Here is a 23,945-nt window from a genome sequence, read left to right as displayed (position 1 = left end):
TTGCTATGGTCAATCTTTTTATAGATGTAAAGCATGATACAGAAGTATTTTTAATTAAATGCATATATAAACAAAATTTTAAAGCAAAAATTTACTGTTGAATTCACTATTCACTGTTGGGAATTCGAGGAACTCACAGTATTGTACAGTTCTTCCAATCGGGATATGGTAAGAAAACGGTGCAGATTTACTCCATGTTCTATGAGCAACTTCACAAATTCTACCCGATCCATGACCAAAGCATCCAGCATAGCTTGTTCCAAGGAGCCAACCTTCAAAAAAAATGGTCAGGGGATGGGGAGAAGCAGAATTAAAAAGAAGAAGCAGAAAAAGAAGAAATACAACACATTTATTATGTTTGCATTTTTGAAAGTATTTGCATATCAGGTCTGAAAGAAACACAGAAAGCAGAACTATTAACAGTCATGGAGTATAGAATACAGTATAAATGTTAAAATTACCTTCCAGTGCTGTCCATAAACCAATATGTGCTTCTTGGCAATATCCAGTCTGTTCCAGGCAAGTGCCAGATTTAGCTGATCTGGGGCAGACATATTTGTGCCTAAGAACAAGCAAAATCTCTGTGAGATTTTATACATAAGCTTCTTTTATTCCTGCTTCATAAGAAATGCTTATGAATCAGTATGCCTTTGGAGGAAAAGGCAGAAAAAAATTATGTGCCAGTACCTTTTAAGAGGGCAGTTAGAATTGCCAAATCAATATCCTGGTGTTCCTCTGATTCTGCATCAACAATTGTTATCTGTCAATCAAAACAGTAAAAGAGATTACTGAGTAAAGAAAGAAAACCCTTTCAGAAAACAATGAGCTAAATCATCGCCTGATGAGACAATACAGTGTGTGTGTGTGTGTGTGTGTGTGTGTGTGTGTGTGTGTGTGTGTGTGTGTTTCTTAGCATGAGCAATAAGAGCTTTTGCCAACCTTTAAGGATCAAAAGGCCCCCACCACACTATGGTTGCTCCCAACCAGCCCTTTCATAAGCTGCTGCTCCTCACATGAAAAAATTGTGTTTGAATTCCTCTCTCCGTATGTCAATCCAATCATATACAGAGTCAGGCAGCAACACTGCATGTCCTTGAGAGCTGAGCACTGCATATAACTGAAATGGGTAAACAGGAGAGTACAAGCATTGTTCACTGTGCCTTGATCAGAAGTACAGGAAAGGACTCTTCTGCAGCAACTACGGGCAGAACTGAGTATACTTCAAGTGCTCTTGAAGTAAACTAAGACTGGGGAGAAGTCAGAGAGATAGAATTCTGTACTGTGAGAAGTGAAAATAGGACGAAAGAGAATGGAAGTCCCATTCTGAGTCCAAAGACAGGAGAATTTTAAAAAGTCCCTTGCAAAAGTCCTGGCACAGGCTGAGACAAGTCCTAAGAGTGGTCTCTGAGGGAAGTCTCCTAGCCCCACAAGAGCAAGATTATGATATTTATCCCCAGCATCTGCTCTCCCCCGTAAATGGTCAAACTGATTAGTTTCCAGATTAGTAATACGACAAACTCCAGGGTCATCTCTATTTTGAAGTTGCTCCCCACCTCTGCTTTTGAACCTTTTGAACCTTTTCTTCAAATAGAGTTTCTGACTTTAGTGTACAAACAAATAACCTACAAATAACCTGTTGATGTCACATATAATTAGATAGCTTAAATTTCAAGTCTATAGTATTCAGAGTGGCTTTGCACATTACATGTAGCAGCACGTGTGGGCATTCATTTTCAATCCCACATTCTGGTGAATTTCCACTGCAAAATGTTCTCATTACCTTCCGTAATGTGGTTTTCACACTGCTATCAAAAACAGACTGAGCAAGGGTAAGATTGGATAACTGTTCTCCTGTAATAATTATTCAAAAGCTGATTGTCTTAGTAGAACAACCTTTGCATCTAGGTAAAGTTGTGCAAGAGAAAAAAAGGCACTGAGGTGAGAAAAAAAAGATCCTAGGGTTTCATCACACTTACAGAATCCCTGTGTTTCATACACTCCATTAAAATTTTAAAGAGGTGATGGGACTGTTTCTGCCCAAAAGTAAAGGTGTTCTGAATCATTAATATTATCTCTTCCTTAAGCTGTGGGTTCAAATTCCTGGAGAAGAGACATATGTACAAAAAGACAAAATGACAACACTAGATCATTCTTTCACATTAATAAAAGTATTTTTCAACCAATAGGTAGCATACGAAGCAAATCTCCCCAACACTACCACCTTTATGCTGGTCTGCTTGCCCCAAATATAGCATTACCCACAAATAACAAAAAAATCAAGGTTTGTCCAGAAAAAGAATGAAGGATATAATTCTGTGATGGTTAAGCACATACAGGTCTTATCTGGACTGAAACCTACTCATGTTTAGCTGGTTATAAAAATATAGTCAAATATAGTAGATCAACACTATACAACCATTATTGGCAACTAGATTAACTATAGACAAAATTACTCTGACTCTCTCCTATGTACTACTGTTGACATACATATACTTAACAGCCCAATCCTATGCTTCCCAGCACTGCAGGCTACAGTAGTGCTGAAATGATCACCACTGTATCCTGCAGGGCCAGGCAAACTGCCAGAGTTTTCCTTGGGGGAAGGGCACATTCATCCCTTTCCCCTAAATAAAACCCCAGCCCCCACAATGGGGCTACATGAGTCTTCATCAGCTAAATCGCTGACACAGACTTGAGAAGCAACGTGTAGGGCTTCCAAGACCAACTTGGAGCAAAGAATCCAGCAGAAGAGACCTCTGCCGATTCCACACCCCCCTCCCATGCTGATCCCTCCTCCGTTCTGCCCTCTCCCTCCCTTGCCCCACCCAGGAATGCCTCACTCCCCATACCCCTGTGCCACCATCACTTACCTGGTCATTGGCAGCAGCCGGTTCTTCTTCTGCAGCACTGGAAGGGTGGTGGAGGCCTCCCCACCGGTGCTGCTTATTCAAAGGGTGCCACAAACATGCTTTATGGCACATTTGTGACACCCAGCGCTGGCAGTATGAGTGTACCACGGGTGCAGCGGTCGATAAGATTGAAACCTTAGTTAACAGAAATCCCACACTAACTCACTGCCTTTCCTTGGCAGACTGAGTGCATGCTGGGGACCACTGAGTTCTCAGGAAATATATGACCAGTGTGGCTTAATGGTGTTTCTTGACAGTCTCCCTTTCCCTCTGAACTCAACTCTGAGGGGTTTTGGCCAAGAGGAAGCTTTCTGACCCAGCAAAAGAGGAACACGTCTTTTCTGTGCTTAGGTCAACTAGCAGTTGGCTTCACGGGTTTACAAATCCAAGCAAATTCTATAAGTACTCACATAATATCTGCTGTGTGCTTATGGGCAAAAGCAAGGAGGTCTGCAGCTCTTCCAGTTCCTTCATATACTACAACTGGGACAGGAGGTTTGTCCTTCACATATTCCCACACTGTCAGGATCTCATTTGGACCGCCTTCCACCACCAGCCCAACTAAGGGCACTCCTTGTCCCATTCCTATTTCAAGCCACGAATAAACTGTTACTAGCAGAACAGGGTTAAATGCATGCCACTATCCAATGTTGCCCCCATCAAACAGGCAGTGAGCAGATATTATTATTATTATTATTATTATTATTATTATTATTAACAGTATTTATATACCGCTTTTCAACTAAAAGTTCACAAAGCGGTTTACAGAGAAAAATCAAACAACTAGTGGCTCCCTGTCCCAAAAGGGCTCACAATCTAAAAAGATGCAAAAGAACACCAGCAGACAGTCACTAGAAAAGACACTGCTGGGGTGAGGTGGGCCAATTACTCTCCCCCTGCTATAAAGAGGAGCACCCACTTGAAAGTGTGCCTCTTACCCAGTTAGCAGGGGTTAGATATCAAATAACATGATATGAATATCAGAGATCTTAAACTATACTAACAAGGAAATCCTTGGAAGACATTTTGTAATACAGTTGCATGCAAGTGGCTGACATGGCCACCGGGTTGTTGTGGGATCTGGGGCAAAACCTTTCACCGTGCCACATGGCACCCAACCCCTGATGGTGCATTTGGCACTACCACTTTCACTAGTACTGAGAGATCAGGGATTGACTTGACCAGATGGATGCTCCAATGGGAGTGAACCCTTGGCTACTGCCTGACCTGGCCAATCCTGATGTTGACTTTTGTGCCCAAATTAGTGAGACACATTTCTAAAAAAACAATGGGTTTAAAACATGGGGACAGTACAAGAATAATACTTATACAGAACAATATGCATTTTTGGAATCTGGGTCACAATCTTCACAGAAAACAAAAAAAATACATACAAGCTTGTGCTGAAATATGCTGTTTATTGCCTTGTTCAGTTAGGTGGTCCTGCTGGTACAAAGCAGAACCAGACTCTGTGACAATTAATGTTTGACTCTGTTTCTGATATACATCTCATGTAAGTAGGCAAATAGAGAGGGCACATACAGAGGAGCAGACAACCCTTACGTGAGTAAGGAAAAGACCACTGGAAGGAAAAGAGTAAGGAGAGTAAGTGAGTAAGGAAAAGAGCATCTGAGAGGAACAGCTCCTTTAGGATAAGCATAGAAGGAGACTGACTTACTAGTCTGTATTTTCTGAAGCGACAGGTATTTCTCCAGATTCTTCCTGAATTTCAGTTCGTTGCCATACTTGCCCACTGTGCCGTCATCAGCCAGTATGAAATGGGAGTGCATGCTGTTGAGAGCGTTCAGCTTACTAAGAGGGTTGCTTAATGACTGATACAAGCAGGCTACCTGAGGAGAATCAAATAAAAAGCAGTGCGTTCCTCCCAATAACTTCTGGGACTGAATTCAGGGACTGAAATTAGGATTGGCTTTAAAAAGCTGGGGCAAGGGGCAAAGTCACCTTTCATTCTGAGCATAACCTCTTCTTTTTGGTTCCTTGAGAATTTTATTACACAACAGGCTGTGACATCAAGCTGCTCTGATGCAACTATTTATTCACACGGTATTCCTACTGAAGTAAACAAAATTGCTTTGTTTCTACAGTTATAAGGATTTATATTAAATGAGTGAAAATGCACCATTCTCATCACAGCTCTTTCAAGACAGATTCTTGGTCTTTCATCTCATTATTTCTATTTTTGTGGTCACCATTCCATCCCTGGCTGCATGCAGTCCTATTTCCACAAAATGAAAAACAAAACAAAACTGTAGGGCAGGTATGTGTGTCTAGGTATTACAAATTTCATCAGTGGTGTGTGTGTGTGTGTGTGTGTGTGTTTTCAACATGGAATATGGGTACTCTGGCAATCATACCAACACAATCTAGCTCTTTGAAAATGAATGACAAGAAAGAGAAACAAGGTCATCAAAATAGCACGCTCATTTTGGGCGCAGTCCTAGCCTGCACTGGAACAGGCAAGCCAGGAGGCTTGCGCTGTATCCAGCAAGGGATAGGGGCCCAAAGTGGCTCAGTCAGAGGTAAGGGGAAACTGTCCTCCTTACCTCTGGGTGAGGCACCCTGGCCCCAATGGGTCTCCTTGGACTTGCGCCACCTCCTGAGGCTTGAAGCCGCTCCGAACTCCCTGGGAACAGGGTTTGGGTTCTGGCATAACCGCCGGGTCCCAGCCCCTCCTCCTGCTCCCCACCTGCCCGCCACCCAGGCCATCCACTGCCCACTTGCAGGAAGGGCACCTACAGATTTCAGGTGACTATGTATGGGAAATGTTATTGGACCAAAAAGCTAGTTGTTTGGTTATATTTTAATATAGAACTGGAAACACTGCAAATTTTATAATTCATGAATCTAAAAAAAAGATTTTCACTGACTTAAAAATTCCTCATCCTTGATGAATGAATCACTATACCACGATCAAATTTTAATGCATTAATTAAAAGTTTGAGATAACGTTATGTTACTACAGTTAAATGATGTGAATGCATTTTCCAATGTACAAAAGCCTTAATGGTATGAAAGAGTTGCAAACAGCTCTTTTCTGTGCCATAGAGATTGCTAAACCCTTTCACCAATCCCACAGTAACGCTGATAAAGAGGAAACTGGGTCCTAATCAATGCAAGAACATCCCCCTATGAGAAATGAAGGATCAGGGATAAAAATCTCAATTCCATATGCAAATTAAGCACAAATCTGAGTTTATATTCATTTATCATTAATGTGTAGCCTAAACATCTACAGGTATTTAAACAATAATATTCAAAAATAAAGCTGAAAATCTGATAGTTTCTAAAACTGCACATTGGTCATGAAAACACACACAATCACCACACAAATGTTAGGATTTGTGTCATTCACACACACAAATTAAGATGCCATTTTTAGTAGAATGCAATGCAATTTAGGGTGCAATCCTAACCTGCACTGGTACAGCCAGGACACAGTGGCCTGCACTGTATCCCACACAGGTTAGGAGCAGGTTGAAGGTCACCTCGGGGTAAAGGGATATTTTTCCCCTTACCCTCTATCAAGCCCCAGCCTGCCCTATGGGGCTACTCGGATCTGTGCCAGCTATTTAGCTGGTACAAATTTGAGCAACCCATGCAGGGCTCTGAGGCCTGGGAGTGGGGGTTAGGCAATCCCACTCTACTGGCCTCTGCAGGCCTCATAATGGCCCTCAGAAGCCTCAGAAAACCACTTCAGGTTTGTGGAAAGCCACTTCTGATTTGCTTCTGAAAACTGGAAGTGGCTTTCTGAGCCTTCTGAGGGGTTGGTCGGTGCAACCCAGAAGAGCTTCCCTACACTCCCAGTAAGTCATTCCTGCATCATGACCAACCATGGAGGATGAGGTGAGTCATAGCACTGAGAAGACTGGGAACCTATGCCCAACCTATTCTTCAGCTTTAGAAGAAAGTGGGATATCGATGTGATCAGTTAACAAGCTGGAGATGTGTATGACTAATAATGCTTAGTGAAAAACTGTAAACAGCAGGAAAATACACATCCCAGTCTAAATCAATAGATAGACAGAAATGTGCATCTTCATCTGCGTTATCAAGAGCAAATGGAGATTGCACATATCAGCTTACGTCCTTATCTGCTGATATCCATCTGTATATCCATGTGTGTAAGTTGACTCCTCTACAAGTGTGTGCCTGATAGTTACAAGATGGATCTTGCATGAAATCCTTTTCTGCGAGCATTTAGCAATACCTAGTGCAAGTTTGTACTTGTGGAGCACCTGTCCTCTGCATGCAAACCCCTTGCTCTGCAGACTTTTGGGCTGGGACACAGCTCCTTTTACCATAAACACAAAACAAATCCATTCATTGACTCACATCTTTTCCAATGAGGTCCCTTTGGTTCTCAATTATGCCCCAAGGTGGAATTCCAACCGCACAGATCTTCCGTAAATATGGAGATGCATGGACTTTCACTGCATCTCCCACATGCTTGGACACTCCTGGAGAAATAATAATTATAACTCAATTGGCATTTTACTACAGCATGGCAGTTCATTTACGGCATGACTATATTGTAAAAAATAAAATATTCCCATCTCTATAGAAGCAGAGCAACAACAACAAAATCTCAGGGTGTTTCTCCTGTCACTACTCTGCTGTGATGGAAAAAGCAACCTCTGTGGAACTTCTCTGCGATAATGTGGTCACCCAGTTGTACATGATCTGGATGCAAACTTCAATACTGCATTGGTGGGTTAATGCAATGTTTCCCACTAGACCACATCAAATGAGAGGAATATTTCTTTACTCCAACCCTTTATTGTGACAATGATGTCGTGGACAAAGGGCTGTAGTCTGGGGAGGTGCAGGAGAATTCTTGCCATCATTGCCTCAACACAGGGGAAGGGTCAAGCTGGCCCAACGTGTTCTCATATTGTGATGCAGCACCACAGTCTTTGGAAGGGAAGTGAGTATTAAATGACACTCCCCAAAGCTTGGGTGTACTTGCATTCTAGTAGCACCAGCCTGAGAGCCAAACCATACGTGATGGTGACAAATCAGTTTGGGGCAGACTTGGGTTCCAGCAATCACATTTAAACAGGGGATAGGGACCAATTTTTAACAAAGTGGGCACACAACATGAGGGTGCTAAACGTTTGCACTGCCCACAGTTTACTTCAGTGTGTCCCCCACCATGTTTTTCCCCTGAAAGTAAGCTCACCTGGGAGAAAAGTGCTTGAAGAGAGACACCACAGCTCATGCAGGGGCAAGGTTAGTAGGATGTGTGGGGAAGATTCAGCTCTCATCACCCACTTTTCTCTTATGCTGTAAAATGGAACTCCCCTCTCCATTTGTTTTATATTTGACAGGGCAGAACCAGGTTTCAAAAAGAGGTTTGTTGCTGTCACAGGCTAGGTCAGGGGTGTCAAACATAAGGCCCAGGTGCGGGAGGCGGCCCCAGAAGCTTTTTATCTGGCCCTCAGGCTCTCAGCTGCTGAGCAGTGCTGAGATGTTACCACTGAAACAGTGGCCCACATGAAAATTGGGCTTTCCCATATCTTTAAATATGATCAAGATTTGCATATTTTCTGTTCTGTCATTTGCAGTTAATGAACTTCTGTATGAGAGCAAGGTGCTGATTTCTGGCCATCAGCTGCTTAATGATGTCACTTTCTGCTTAATGACATCACTTCCGGACCTCAGCAAGCACACTGAATGCTAACTTCGGCCCTCTGTATGAAACGAGTTTGACACCCCTGGGCTAGATGTTTCCTCTGCCTGCAAGGAATGTTGAGCTTGGTCCCTTACAGCAGTAGTCTTCAGCCTTTTGGGTGCCATGACCCCAATCAATCAATCAATCATGAGGCTGTGGACCCACTACTGATCCCCATCACTTCCCCTGCTTCCACAAGCTGCACTGGGGCAGGCTCTTTTTAAGCTTAGCACAACCATTTTTTGCTCATAAATATACATCCTCTTGGCTTTTATATCAGTGCTGGTCAAGCTGCTGCAGGATGGCATGCCGCAGACAGCAAAGTCTAACAGTAGAACAAGGCTCAGCAAAAATCCTAAGTATGCAAACAGTGTGTAAATACTTTCATGCGTGCACTGTTGGCCCATATGCAACCCTCTGAACCCCATACTGCACCATGCCACCTCAACAATATGACTTGGCATGATTGGCTGCCATTTTGGTTCCCTTAACTTGCCATGACCCCACAAATGTGGCTTCCCCAAGGTTGCTGAATACTACCTTAGGGGGAAAAACTCGGCTCCACTGTGTCCTGGTTAGAATGTCTCAGTGTACACTGCACACTAAACAAACTCTCTCATGTATGTAAATATATTATTTTAATATGCAGAGATGCCCTGTAACACTATTTTTTTATCTATGACGCCTACACAGGCAAACAGTGGGAAAAAGAGACTGAACAAAAAAGGGATTCCCATACCAGTGTTGATGCCTTCTGTTAGTATCCAAGCTCCCGTAGTCTCTGCAGCTTTGATCAAACCTTTGCTGAAAAGTTGCTTCAGCTTGGATGGAAGCTTGAAATTCTGGATGCCTCCATGAACTGAAATTACCAGTTTTGGCAATTCCATCTGCCATTCTTTCACCATGAGTTGCAACAACTGGTCCATTTTGGTATCATAAGAAGTTCTGATATACTGGAAAAAAAAATAGATAGTTGTGATTGTCAGAACATTCATGGAAAGAAGAAAATCTGGGTTGTAAATTCTGGTAGATCTCATTTTTAACTAGAAAAATTTGGTTTTCAATGTCATGCTTGTAACAGTACCCAGACACAAAACTTCTTGGTCAAAACAATATAACCCTTTTTCTTTAACTGTTTTCAAACATGTATAGGTATCTATCTAAGTTTCATCAGCCAATCAGAAAGAACTACACATGTCCACAGCTTTAACCCAGTCGCCAGGGTTAACAAGGTCGCCAGTTCGAGGCCACCGGCACCGTGCGACCTTGAAGCAGTTGACAAGCTGAGCCGAGTTATTCCATCTGCTCTAAGCGTGGGAGGATGGAGGCCAGAATGTGACACCAGATCAGAAAGAAACATCTGAATGTTGTGGTTCTTGGAAGATAGAACCTTCTTTCAATTGTAAAAATCCCTACAGGGATTTAAATAGTCTGCCTATGTAAACCGCCTTGAATAAAGTCTTGAATAAAGACCAAGAAAGGCGGTATATATAAATACCTGTATAACCCATTTCTGCCTGGCCTACGGATGTATACATTTGGTCTCTGTTGCATATATGCAACGTTGAGCAGAAACGGCAAACCATTGTGCTTGAGAGGATGTGAAGAGTCATGAACATGTTATCTGTAGTGTTTGATTTATTTTCATGCAAGCATTTCCTAACTCAACACTGCAGTTATCAAATGATAAGGAAATAAAGTAAAAAGTGACTCTCATTCTGACTTTCATCTAACCCCAGCAGCTCTATGTTTTGGGTTAATATCTGTTTCCTGACATTTTTGTTATCATAATACTAAAGAACTGGGCAAGTTATTAAAAAAATGGTTACATCCAGCTTTAGGATGTACGTACACAAACCTTGGCATGGTAGGTATGATCACCATCTTGGAAATTAATCGTTCCAAAGGCATCCGTAGGGCTTGTCTTCGTGTGCTGTTGGATAGACCATTCCTCATTCTCTCTCCTTTCTGCAGACTGACAGACATAATCTATCCCAGGATGGTCACCAATTAGCCGTCCACAACAACATCTGAAACAAAAAAGATTTTAGAAAAAAAAATAATAGTAGCATCCATTGAATAAAAGCAATTTGTGACGCCAGTAACACATCCTTCCCCACAGCTGCTATTAACACTTTTTAAATGCATAGGAGATGATATTCATGAACCTCCTACAACAGGGGTGTCAAACTCGTTTCATACTGAGGACCGAATAGCATTCATTATGCCTGCTGAGGGCCAGAGGTGATGTCATTAGGCAGGAAGTGATGTCATTAAAAAGGTCATAACCAAAAATAAGCACTTTTTCTTACTTAGGAACTAATTAGCTGCAAATGAGAGAAGAGAAAATATGCAAATCTTGATCATATTTCAAGATATGGGATAGCCCAATTTTCATGTGGGCTGCCCTTATAACAATAACACCTCAATACTGCTCATCAGCTGAGAGCCTGAGGGCCAGACAAAAAGCTTCTGCGGGCCGTATCTGGCTCCCGGGCCTTACGTTTGACACTCCTGTCCTACAACATGTTAGCTTGACCTTGACAGTAACTTGCCAAAGCCCACCAGATAGCTTCAAGGCTGTGAATAATACAACATAGGTCTCTGTGACTTAAGTCTAGTATTTGATCATCTGTACCAAACTTTTATTAGAGTCTCTTGCCATGTCCAACAGTGGGCCCCAGTTGTTCCTGAATACTCAGCAATGCAGTATGCAGCTTATGGCCCATATCAGGCTGTCCAGCAAACCTGTTAGTAGCTTACTGTAATACGCTCAACAGTTTTAATAAAAAGGGATGTTAATTCAGGAACTACATATTCAACAGCCCAGTAACTTCCCATGGGGTGATGAAGTGGCACCAACACAGCTACCGCTGAATCTCACGGGGGAATTTCAGCATCTGGAGGTTTCCTCAGGGTAAGGGCCTGTTCCCTTATGGTGGTGTAACCCCCAGCAAGTGCAATGGGTCAGTTCAGAGCTGCACCAGCTCTACAGCTGATGCAAGTCCATGTTAATCTGGGAAAGTGGAAAAGGTCCAGTAAGGGGGTTAGGATTTAGCAGGCACTGCTGCCACTGAATCCACCCCTTTCCTACGTCTGAAACAACTTTCTACCCATTCTGCCCAACCCCAGCACCATCAACTCCCTCACCATTCAAACTTCTCCTGGCCTCTGTCCCACCCTCTGTGTGGCCTTACCTGCACCAGTGGGTGCCAGACACCTGTCTTTGCATGGACCCAGAGGTGCACATGGCCTTGCTACTGGTATTGTTGTGTTTGCAACAGCCATAAAGCTGTTTACAATGGCTGTTTATACTGTATTGTAGAAAATACAGTTTCAACAGGGTCAGCCTAGCAATGAGGCCAACTGAAACATTCACTTGAAGTGCTGAGTTTAGGAAGATCAATGAACTGACAAGGGGTACCCTGTATGCTGCCTGCATCTGCACACAGCTCCCCTCCAACCCACCACCTGCCAAACCACTTTAGTCTGCTGTCTGCTACTCTACCTGATCACTGGAGAAGATCATGGCAGCTGCAACCCTCCACTTCTTCCTGCACTGCTGGAAGGGGAAGGGGGGGAAAAACTGCAGCTCTCAGAATGTCCTCACTCTCCTTGCCCACCTGCTATTTAGGAAAGTAGACAGATAGGTAAGGAGAGGTGGAGCATGGCAATATGGAGCCCAGCCTGCCCCCTTACTTCCAATTCAGTGTCCCCGCCTTGCTTTACTCCATGTGACCCGTTTAAAATAAGTAAGGGCACAATCCTAATCAGGTCTGCTCAGAAGTAAGTCCTATTTTGTTCAATGTGGCTTACTCTCAGGAAAGTGTGGTTAGGATTGCAGCCTAAGATGGGCAGAGCATGGTGGGAGCACTCATTTATTTTAATTGGGACCACACAAAGTAATAACAAGGAGGCAGCACCCAAGAGGAAAGTAAGGGCTCTGTCTTGCCTCCCTGCCCTCTTTGACCCCTGTCTGCTTTCCTCAGTAAGGAAGAGGAGGAGGAGACAGTGCGTGCACATGTTTTTTGTTTTTTTTTAATTGTTTTTTTTATTTGGGGGGGGATGTTAAATGGGGCACAATCTCCATTTGGGCTGTTCCTGAGTCTCAAGCTGTTTCTTATCTTACCGAATTAAGTTCTGGCACACTTGACATCCTGCAGGACATCTGTTGGGAGAGAAAAACATCTGTTAAAAATACCAGTATATACAAGAAATGCTTGATACAGTGACTTCAATCATAAATGTATTCTGCTTTGCTCATCAAAGGCATCTGAAAAAGTTGGCTTTGCCATACAGTTCTGAGTATTTGGGCCCCAGAAAAATAAGCCTCATATATTGCATGAATGTATTTGCCCAGGTTTTGAGGGTGAATCAGCTGCCATTCTTCCTAAAGAAAGACGGGTATTTCCAGGCACCATTCAAGGTGCTAATTTTCACCTGTAAAGCCCTCTATTTCTTGGCAACTGGTATGTGAAAGTGCATTTTCCCACATCAGCCTGCCTGCAAAGTACACTCATTAGAGTCTCTGCTTCAAGTCTTACTGCCCACTGAGATATGGTTAGAAGGGGTGCAGAACAAGGCCGTCTTGGTGGCAGACTCATGTGTCTGTTTATACCCATAGTATGATGTTATAGAAGTATGAATTGAAAGTTCTTTACATAATTTGTATCTTCTTGTGCTTGTAATTCAACCAAAAGAGAAAACAAAGTAAGTACCTGTGAGGATCTTTGGAACTCGGAATGATTTTTGCACACTCTCTTTTACTGAAGACACCTTCAATCCACGATTTCTGGGACTGAACAGAAATATTAAGTCTCAAAGAGGTATTTTTGGTTGACAACAATCTTCCATAGGCTCTGTAGTGAACCTTGTATGTAGAAGCTGTCAGGATAGTGTACCTTGATGAAGGATCAAACCAAGTTACTGCTGCTATTGCGAGTAAAACCAGTTTAAACAACAATTTCCTTCATTATCTCAGAACACTGAAGATTAGTCCAATCTGATTTGACCTCTGGCATGTAGAATTTCTTTCATTAGCTCATGACTGGCGATAGGAAAAACTATAGAAACTTCCAAACAGAGGAACTGAATCTGATAAGGAAAGAAAACTGATCTGACAGAAATAATCGACACTCAAAATGATGTAACATTAAAGTCTAGCAATTACTTTACTTGGGCACAACGTATAGAATGGTATCAGCTATCTGTTTTTATGTTACTGTCTTTAATTGTCTTTTATGTTATTGTCATTTATCATAACGTTGGTTGTTAACATCAACAACTGTTCCATTTAAAAGGATGAAGTCTATAGAAAGAATTTAAACTGTGCAACAGTCAAGAATGTCATTTTTAGGAAGGCAAATTTAAGATGACTCTCTACCTACTAAAGAAGTCCAATACCTAAAAGTAAGATGTGGCAAACTCTAGCCTGAGTTATCCAATTCCCAACTAGAAGCAACTGGGTTTGCTTTTCAAGGGATTGCTACTATTGTTATCTCACCCTTCTTCCACAAAGTTCAGGGCAACATACACACGGCTTCCTCCTTTTAGCCTCACAACAACCCTGCAAGGTAGGTTAGATCACACAGAATGTTTTGTGGCTGAAAGGAAATTTTAACCTGGATCTTTCTGGTCTGTGCCCAGCATTCTAGCTATGACATCACCCTGGATCTTAAAAATGTAAAAGCTGCAAGCCTGGGCAGCAATAGCTCTTCCTAAGCTGAATTGGAGCCTCACCCTCAGCTTTTAGTCACAAACTGCCTCTTCTGCATCTGTTCCAAAAGTCTGCTATTGCAGCTTGATTGATAGTTTGTGATAGAAACTGTGGGCTACATTCTCAGGTTGTCATAACCACCCTCTCTCTCTGAGTACCTATAGTACTCAGCCCACAAGCAGTATAGCTAAAACAGTCAGAAGGTGGCCAAAAGCTCACAAACAGTGGAGGGCCCATCTGGACAGGCTGATTCTTGAATTCACAGGGCCTAGTGCCATCAGGGACAGCACCAGTCCAGGATTTTGCCTCAGGACCGCCAGCACTGATAACTAGCACTGATAACAGCTATGAGCTACATGGTATGTCCAGTAAACTTACTGAATCATTGGAAAAGTTTTGAAGATGGTAATTTAAACAAAAAATACGACCATAATAAGAATGGCCTACCTTTAAGGGTGGATGGAAGGTTATTGAGCTGATATGCATGAAGAGCACCTTCACCGGCTTAAAGTGCAATGTAAAAATTACTAGTATCTTCTGGCAGTGAATTCTCGTTTCCCCACCCTCCTGGTGCTCATGCAATTCAGTTAATTTCCTCTTTCACAAAAACAAGGAAGTCTGAAAATTCTAAATTCTGATAACGCTTGAATAGTTGCTTTGATGGTTTTCATGTAGATTAATGTGAACCTGCCCTGCCCCAGCTGGCATTCTGCAGCTTAAAATTAACTTTACGATAGCATAGATTTTGAAACTGGGAGTTCATTACAGTCTCATTACAGGCTTACACACCCCTGACCTTGGTGTCGGTGGTACCCCCAGCCTGCACAGGGAAGAGGATTTGAGCTATAAGACCAAGCGAAACTGTGGGTGCATGAAGCCTATGTTGCAGAAAAGTGTCATATGGGAGACTGATGAAAGTAATTATGGCTTCTAGGTGCAGAAGTTAGCTTACAATTTCCATCCTTTTTTGTGCAAGAATGATCTTGTGAGCACCATAACTCCTTTCTTAAGCTGAAATATGTATGTATTTTTAATCTTAGAATATTACACATTACTAGTACTTCTCATGTCTAGTTGTTTGCTCTTGGGGTGGTTCCAGAGGCTGCCCAAAATGAACACTGCCCAGTCAAAAACTCTTCAGAAGTTAACCCTTGAAGCTTCATGCTAACCCTTGAATCTTCAGTATGGATGGCAAGGATAGTTTCCAAATCACAATCAGAGGGGCAGGTGGGGACACCATGAGGTCCCCAGTGCAGGGTTTTGCCCTAGGAGCCCCAGCTACCTGCCACCTATACTGTTTGTCCTCTTGTATGCAGATTGCATTCTCTTTTTAAAAGTAGATTATACTTGGGGAAAAATTTTTCATTCAGTCGACAACAAATGATTTAAGAGTTTAAGAGGCCAGTTAGTTTACCTGGGGTGGGCAAACATTTTGGCAGGAGGGCCACATCATCTCTGACACTGTGTAGGGGACCGGGGGGGGGGGGAAGGAAGAATTAATTTACATTTCAAATTTCAATAAATTTACATAAGTGAATATATTTCAGACAGAACTTTTATGAATGAATTAATTTTACTGAGCATACACTTGAGAACTATAATACAGGCACGTAGAACCACATGAGAACTATGAACTGTATGCCTCACACCTCTTGCACAATGAAAACAGACAGACCAAGCCAGAAACACATGGAGACATAAGTTCAGAGGCAAGGGGGTGGGGGGTAAAATAATGCCCAGGGAAAAGCTGAAAACTCATGGAGAGTATAAAAGGCTTTGCTGTAACTAAACCCACAGCTCGCGTCTGGTGGTTGCGACCAGCAGTTGCGAGCCAGCACAGACTCCAATGATCTCTGACAGGCCAGAGGCTCATTGGAGCCTGAGGGCTCCCTGTGGGCTGGACTGGGGGTCCCAAAGGGCTGCAAATGGCTAGCAGGCCTGGTTTGCCCATTCCTGCCCATGAGGATGGAGAACATGCAGAACAGGAAAAAAAATCCAGTGTGCACACGCAGGCAGGTCATGTACACCATACCTTGGCAAGTTACTTGTTCTGCCCTGTCTGGTTCTCATTGTTTGGGTTTTTCATTCTTAAATCTTACTTGTAGCAATTGACACAAAGCTGATCCTAGACCAGCAGTCAAAGCTTTTTGACGCAGTAGACTAATTAAACACTGATAAGCAAGGGATAATATGTATTTATCCAGCTCTGGAATTAATTTTGCTAAATTGAAGTCTGCACAAGTACAGACATAAATAAGCATTGTTCAGAAATTAACTGGTGAAATGGAAAAAAAAAAACTAGGTTACAGTACAACTGCATGCATTAGTATTGCAGAACCACTACACTACAGCTTTTTTTACCATGGGATAAAGATAGGAGTGACAACAGGATTGCTTTCAAGTCAACCAGACCAGGTTCTCTTGGTTCCAGATGAGTCATGTTTAAAAAATCTGAATAAATGCTAGTCCAAAAGCAATGTTGAAATTTTCATACATTTGAATACACTTAAAATGAGGCAGAATAATGTCTCAAAACAAGAGATTTTTGGCACTGGGTTTATTTATTTATTTGTTGGGGAAAAGTGTGCCATGTGGATTTTCTACCTATGATGCCAAAATTTCCTTGGGCACCTATGAAATGAAGCAAAATCCATGCCTCCCATCTTATGGAGAAAGGAAAAACTTGCATAAAGAAATCAATACTGTAAGAAATCATATCATATCATGGAGAGAGTCTCTCCCCAGGGATATGTCCCCTGGGAAATTTGCTTATGACAAGTGATGTCCCCAAGGAGAGTGAGGAGGAAGGAGCCATGGAGAGTATTGACACTAGGGGTGGGGCTTAAGGGCCTGCTCCCAGTTGGCTGTAACCATGGATACTGTCCCAGGCTACAACAACTGATGTCTCCATAACATTGAAACCTGTTACAGTTGGCACTAGATTTGTGGTGAGGGGAGAGATCCTGGGCATTGATCATCCACATATGGAACTTGATAATGCCCAAGTGGCAATATGTTGGGGAAAGCTGTTTAAATGTTAGCAAAGATTGGTATTCTATATAGCATGACATGCTGGGAATCTACTTATTCATCTACTTGTGGGTTGCATATTCCATCCTCAAAGATTGCTACACAGCTTGCTTCAGTTCAGGCCATATCCATAGGATCCAAAGCGAAATATAGATATGGCCTGAAGTAATCCAGGTTGGGAGAGAGTCCAGCTTTCTTGTTTTATGACCAACATGCTCTGACGTGCAGTGAACTTCAGACATAGTGGCTTGCCATAAAACAAGATCACAGACCCTTTGCCAGGGAACAAAGTGAACAGGATATCTGTGTGACAATAGATGGCTGGCTGCCATAATTGAATTTCCTGGTTCTGGAAGCTTCTTCCAAAATTCCTGTTTCTATAGCTTCTCTTTATTACTAAGGGATGGATACAATACAAAGCATCAATTAAGTCTATGTACCTACCACCCTTTCTCAAATGATCTTCACTGTTACTGCTATTTATCCCGAATACAGCATACTTAAAAACACTAATTTAGGGTGCAGTCCTATCCTGCCGTGGAACAGGCAAGCCAGGAGGCTTGCGCTGTATCCAACGCAGGATAGTGGCCATATACAGCTTAGCCAGAGGCAGGGCTGCTGGTCCCAATGGGACTTGCGCCATCTCTGGAGGTGTCACAAGTCTGAGGAGAGCGGAGCAACTCAAAGCTGCTCCATTGTCCCTGGGAATGGGGTTTGGCATCCAGCATAACTGCCGGATCCCAACCCCGCCTCTCGCTCTCCACCCACCCACCCTGGGGCCGTCCATTGCCTGCCCTCCCCCCACCCAGGAACGCCTCCCTCCCTCCTCCCCCCTGCCTCCCCCACCTACCTTTTCCGCTTGCGTCAGTCCAGCGGGGCTGACGCAAGCATCTGAGGGGAAGCCAGCACAGAGGCTTATGTTAACCTCTGCAGACTGGCACTTCTCGGAGCTCCAGCCTGGCTTCCCCTCGAGGAGGCGCAAACATGCTTTACAGCAGGGGTGCTCACACTTTTTTTGGCTCGAGAGCTACTTTGAAACCCAGCAAGGCCTGGAGATCTACCAGAGATTTTTTACAATGTTCGCGCCATCATAACAGATAACATAAGAACATAAGAACATAAGAACAGCCCCACTGGATCAGGCCATAGGCCCATCTAGTCCAGCTTCCTGTATCTCACAGCGGCCCACCAAATGCCCCAGGGAGCACACCAGATAACAAGAGACCTCATCCTGGTGCTCTCCCCTACATCTGGCATTCTGACTTAACCCATTCCTAAAATCAGGAGGTTGCGCATACACATCATGGCTTGTACCCCATAATGGATTTTTCCTCCAGAAACTCGTCCAATCCCCTTTTAAAGGCGTCTAGGCTAGACGCCAGCACCACATCCTGTGGCAAGGAGTTCCACAGACTGACCACGCGCTGAGTAAAGAAATATTTTCTTTTGTCTGTCCTAACCCGCCCAACACTCAATTTTAGTGGATGTCCCCTGGTTCTGGTATTATGTGAGAGTGTAAAGAGCATCTCCCTATCTACTCTGTCCATCCCCTGCATAATTTTGTATGTCTCAATCATGTCCCCCCTCAAGCGTCTCTTTTCTAGGCTGAAGAGGCCCAAACGCCGTAGCCTTTCCTCATAAGGAAGGTGCCCCAGCCCCGTAATCAGCTTAGTCGCTCTCTTTTGCACCTTTTCCATTTCCACTATGTCTTTTTTGAGATGCGGCGACCAGAACTGGACACAATACTCCAGGTGTGGCCTTACCATCGATTTGTACAACGGCATTATAATATTAGCCGTTTTGTTCTCAATACCCTTCCTAATGATCCCAAGCATAGAATTGGCCTTCTTCACTGCCGCCGCACATTGGGTCGACACTTTCATCGACCTGTCCACCACCACCCCAAGATCTCTCTCCTGATCTGTCACAGACAGCTCAGAACCCATCAGCCTATATCTAAAGTTTTGATTTTTTGCCCCAATGTGCATGACTTTACACTTACTGACATTGAAGCGCATCTGCCATTTTGCTGCCCATTCTGCCAGTCTGGAGAGATCCTTCTGGAGCTCCTCACAATCACTTCTGGTCTTCACCACTCGGAAAAGTTTGGTGTCGTCTGCAAACTTAGCCACTTCACTGCTCAGCCCTGTCTCCAGGTCATTTATGAAGAGGTTGAAAAGCACCGGTCCCAGGACAGATCCTTGGGGCACACCGCTTTTCACCTCTCTCCATTGTGAAAATTGCCCATTGACACCCACTCTCTGCTTCCTTGCCTCCAACCAGTTCTCAATCCACGAGAGGACCTCTCCTCTAATTCCCTGACTGTGGAGTTTTTTCAGTAGCCTTTGGTGAGGGACCGTGTCAAATGCCTTCTGAAAGTCCAGATATATAATGTCCACGGGTTCTCCCGCATCCACATGCCTGTAGACCTTTTCAAAGAATTCTATAAGGTTTGTGAGGCAAGACTTACCCTTACAGAAGCCATGCTGACTCTCCCTCAGCAAGGCCTGTTCATCTATGTGTTTTGAGATCCTATCTTTGATGAGGCATTCCACCATCTTACCCGGTATGGATGTTAGGCTGACCGGCCTATAGTTTCCCGGGTCCCCCCTCTTTCCCTTTTTAAAAATAGGCGTGACATTTGCTATCCTCCAATCTTCTGGTACCGTGGCCGTTTTGAGGGACAAGTTGCATACCTTAGTCAAGAGATCAGCAACTTCATTCTTCAATTCCTTAATAACCCTTGGGTGTATGCCATCAGGGCCCGGTGACTTATTGATCTTTAATTTATCAATGAGGTCTGAAACATCTTCTCTTTTAACCTCTATCTGACTTAACTCCTCGGTTAGGAGGGGCCGTTCGGGCAGCGGTATCTGCCCGAGGTCTTCTGCCGTGAAGACAGATGCAAAGAACTCATTTAATTTCTCTGCCATCTCTAAGTCTCCTTTTATCTCCCCTTTCCCTCCCTCACCATCCAGAGGGCCAACCGCTTCTCTGGCGGGTTTCCTGCTTCTAACATATTTGAAGAAGCTTTTATTATTCCCCTTAATGTTGCTGGCCATGCGTTCCTCATAGTCTCGCTTGGCCTCCCCTATCACCTTCTTACATTTCTTTTGCCACAGTTTATGTTCCTTTTTATTCTCTTCATCAGGGCAAGACTTCCATTTACGGAAGGAAGCTTCCTTGCCCTTCACAGCCTCTCTAACTTGGCTGGTTAGCCATGCGGGCACTCTCCTGGATTTAGTGGAACCCTTCTTTCTTTGCGGTATACACCTCTGCTGGGCCTCTATTACTGTTGTTTTAAGCAGCCTCCATGCACTCTGGAGAGACTGGACTCTTTTTACCCTCCCTTTCAACCTCCTTCTAACCAGCCTCCTCATTTGAGGGAAGTCCGCCCGTCGGAAGTCAAGGGTTTTTGTTAGAGATTTGCCTGGTATTCTTCCCCCAACGTGCACGTCAAAACGTATCGCAGCATGATCACTGTTCCCCAATGGCTCAGTAACGTTTACATCTCTAACCAGGTCCTGCGTACCGCACAAAATTAAATCCAGAGTCACCTGTCCTCTGGTGGGCTCCTTGACTAGCTGATCTAAGCCACAGTCATTTAGCACGTCAAGAAATCCGGTTTCCTTATCGTGACCAGAACACAAATTGACCCAGTCAATATGAGGATAATTGAAGTCCCCCATGATTACAACCCTGTCCTTCCTTGTCACCTCCCTGATCTGTTTCCTCATTTCAAGGTCCCCATCAGATTTCTGGTCTGGAGGACGATAGCACGCCCCCAGTATTACATTGCTGCACAAGCCTGGTAATTTAACCCACAGAGATTCTACGGTGGAGTCGGACCCACCTTCAATCTCTACTTTGCTGGATTCTATCCCTTCCTTAACATAAAGGGCCACCCCACCTCCAACACGCCCCTGCCTGTCCCTCCTGTAGAGTTTATAGCCCGGGATTGCGGTATCCCACTGATTCTCCGCATTCCACCAGGTTTCCGTTATGCCCACTATGTCAATATTTTCCCTTGTCACCAGACATTCCAGTTCTCCCACCTTTGCTCGTAGACTTTGGGCATTCGCATAAAAGCATTTATACACGGAATGCCCCAGGATGGGCTGCTTATTCGCTCCTTTGTCCCCGCATCCTCTCATTGTGCCAAACCGTCTATCACATCCCATCACCCTACCTTTAACATTTATGTGTACAATGTATGTTGGTGTACCTTGCATAACCACATGAGCCAATATTGCACAACACAACATAATTAACTATAAACATTTTTTGTAATTACTTGAGTTTACTTTGATGATTACTGCTGCTGATTAGGTCCCTCCATCTAAATACCTAGTACAGGGTTAGATGCTCCTGGAGGGGGAATCTAACTCACTCCATCATCACTAACAAAGGGGTCAAACAGGGCTGTGTCTTGGCCCCCATGCTTTTCAATCTATTTCTAAATGACCTTGCCCCTTCCCTGAAGGAAGTAGATGGCCATTGTCCAAAGCTTGGCGCAAGCCAAGTGCCGCTACTTCTGTATGCGGATGATGCAGTACTGATATCTCGTACTAGGATTGGCCTGAAATGTCTGCTCAGTCGTGCCACAGAGTATTTTTTGACCAACAAATTGCAGATCAATTATGCTAAATCTAAGATAATGATATTTGCTAACAGATGGAAAGCTTTTAAGTGGTCTTGTAAAGGCAACAAAATGGAACAGGTTAAGCATTTCAAGTACCTTGGTATCAACTTCCATTACAGACTCACTTGGGCTTTTCATCGCAAGGCAGTGCAGAACGCATCCAAACTAGCTTCCTCAGCCATTTCCCGTTTCTTTTTCACCTGCGGAAATGGTTATGTTCCGGCCGCTCTGGAGGCGTTTAAGGGAAAGGTTCTTTCCCAGGTTCTTTATGGCTCTCCTGTCTGGTATAAGGTTATTAACCAACCACTAGAACGCGTCCAAGCCTCCTTTTTACGGAAGATTTTGGGCTTACCCAGGTGCGTTCCCTACTCGGTCCTGTGTCTCGAGGTGGGGTTAATTCGACTAAGGACTACTGTATGGTTAAGACTTCTGAAATTTTGGTTTAGGATTTTATTTAACCCCACCTCTTCTGATCTAATGCAACAATTATTATCGGATCCAGTCCTGCCTATTGAGATCACTGATCTTCTAACTAAAATTAAGTCAATAGGGCTGGACACTGAAGAGTTAGGTATGATTGGTTGTGATGCAGCTTACAGAATTGTCAAAGGAAGAATTCTGGATATTGAACAACAAGAGCTGTTTAGTGCCGCCAGAACCACATGTTCTCCACTCCATCTTCATATTCCAGTCAGTTTTGGGAAACCGGCCTCCTTCTTTTACCACCTGGTGTGCCCACAGGCCCGGAGAGCTTTCACACTGGCAAGGTGTAACGCTCTTCCATCAGCCTTGTTAACAGGCAGGTTCAGCGGTATTCCCTACTTAGAGAGGAAATGCAAGTGTGGTAGGGATTGCGTTGAGACTTTAATGCATACCTTTTTTTACTGCCCGCTACATGTTGTGTCACGCAAGAAATTTCTAGGTCCATTGCTAGCTAGGATGCAGGACTGGGAGGATTCAACCATGCTTCAGTCTCTCCTTTCCACTCCAGATCCTGAGACTCTGGATAATGTTGCTTCCTTTTTATCTGGGGTAATAGCCAGGCAGAGCCCTGGGACTCTGGGCAGTGACTGATGTTTATGCTTATGTTGTGTTGTCTTTGTACATTCCTGTTCAGTTCTGTTCTTTCTCTGTATTTTATGCCAATAAAGGTCTTACTGAAACTGAAACTGAAACTTTGATGACTTGCACTGAAGTGAATCAGCCAAGGATGCATAGTCAGACAGTAGCTGCTGACAGCCAGCCTCAAGCACACTTCCAAATGTTCATCAGTCATGGTGGAACTGTACTTGGACTTAATGATCTTCATGTAGGAAAAGGCTGGCTCACATAAATAAGTGGAGCCCTTCCTGCCTCAGGTGCTCTTATATCCCTGAGGGCCCTATTGCCTTCAAGTGGCTGCAGCTGTGCAGCACACCCTGCTGGATGCCCAGGCCTTACCCTTAAAGGGGCCACTGCTGACACCACATCTACCTCCTCACCAGATCTTCCTCGATTCCAATACAAGTGGGGGGGGGGGGAGCAGATCTCTATACAGACTAGTGCAAAAACAGGGGAAAGGTGTGGGGGAGGGAAGATCTCTATATAGACATCACAGCAAGACCAGTGCAAAACCCCTTGCACACAGAACCAACAGATGGAAGTTGGGGGGGGGGGGAGAGATCTCCATACATACCCATGCAAAAACAGGGGAAAGGTGTGGGGGAGGGAAGATCTCTATATAGACATCACAGCAAGACCAGTGCAAAACCCCTTGCACACAGAACCAACAGATGGAAGTTGGGGGGGGGGCAGATCTCCATACATACCAGTGCAAAAACAGGGGAAAGGTAAGTCAGCCCCAGTAGAGTCAACGGGGCTCACTCCCAGGGATGCGTAGACGGGAGAGAAGCCTGCCAGCGGCTCCTCTCCAGGTCTACTCATGAGTCAGCCCCAGTGGAGTCAACGGGGCTCACT

General features: G+C 44.0%; 1 protein-coding gene across 1 annotated transcript in view; it reads right to left on the bottom strand.

The window, feature by feature from the left end:
* Window positions 1-23,945, bottom strand: part of TRPM6 (transient receptor potential cation channel subfamily M member 6) — a 112,489-nt gene that overhangs the window by 72,290 nt on the left and 16,254 nt on the right. The window contains exons 3-13 of the mRNA XM_066618057.1: window positions 13,320-13,399; window positions 12,731-12,769; window positions 10,460-10,631; window positions 9,341-9,554; window positions 7,263-7,387; window positions 4,588-4,759; window positions 3,320-3,494; window positions 1,977-2,100; window positions 688-760; window positions 462-562; window positions 138-272 (exon numbers count right to left, since the gene is read on the bottom strand). Of these exons, the coding sequence (XP_066474154.1) occupies window positions 138-272; window positions 462-562; window positions 688-760; window positions 1,977-2,100; window positions 3,320-3,494; window positions 4,588-4,759; window positions 7,263-7,387; window positions 9,341-9,554; window positions 10,460-10,631; window positions 12,731-12,769; window positions 13,320-13,399 (1,410 nt within the window). The remainder of the gene's footprint in view (window positions 1-137; window positions 273-461; window positions 563-687; window positions 761-1,976; window positions 2,101-3,319; window positions 3,495-4,587; window positions 4,760-7,262; window positions 7,388-9,340; window positions 9,555-10,459; window positions 10,632-12,730; window positions 12,770-13,319; window positions 13,400-23,945) is intronic.

Source organism: Tiliqua scincoides, chromosome 2 (assembly GCF_035046505.1).
Source record: "Tiliqua scincoides isolate rTilSci1 chromosome 2, rTilSci1.hap2, whole genome shotgun sequence".
NCBI classification, from domain to species: Eukaryota; Metazoa; Chordata; class Lepidosauria; order Squamata; family Scincidae; genus Tiliqua; species Tiliqua scincoides.
Note: the sequence above shows the minus strand (reverse complement) of the source record. Positions and strands in the feature narration are given on the sequence as shown.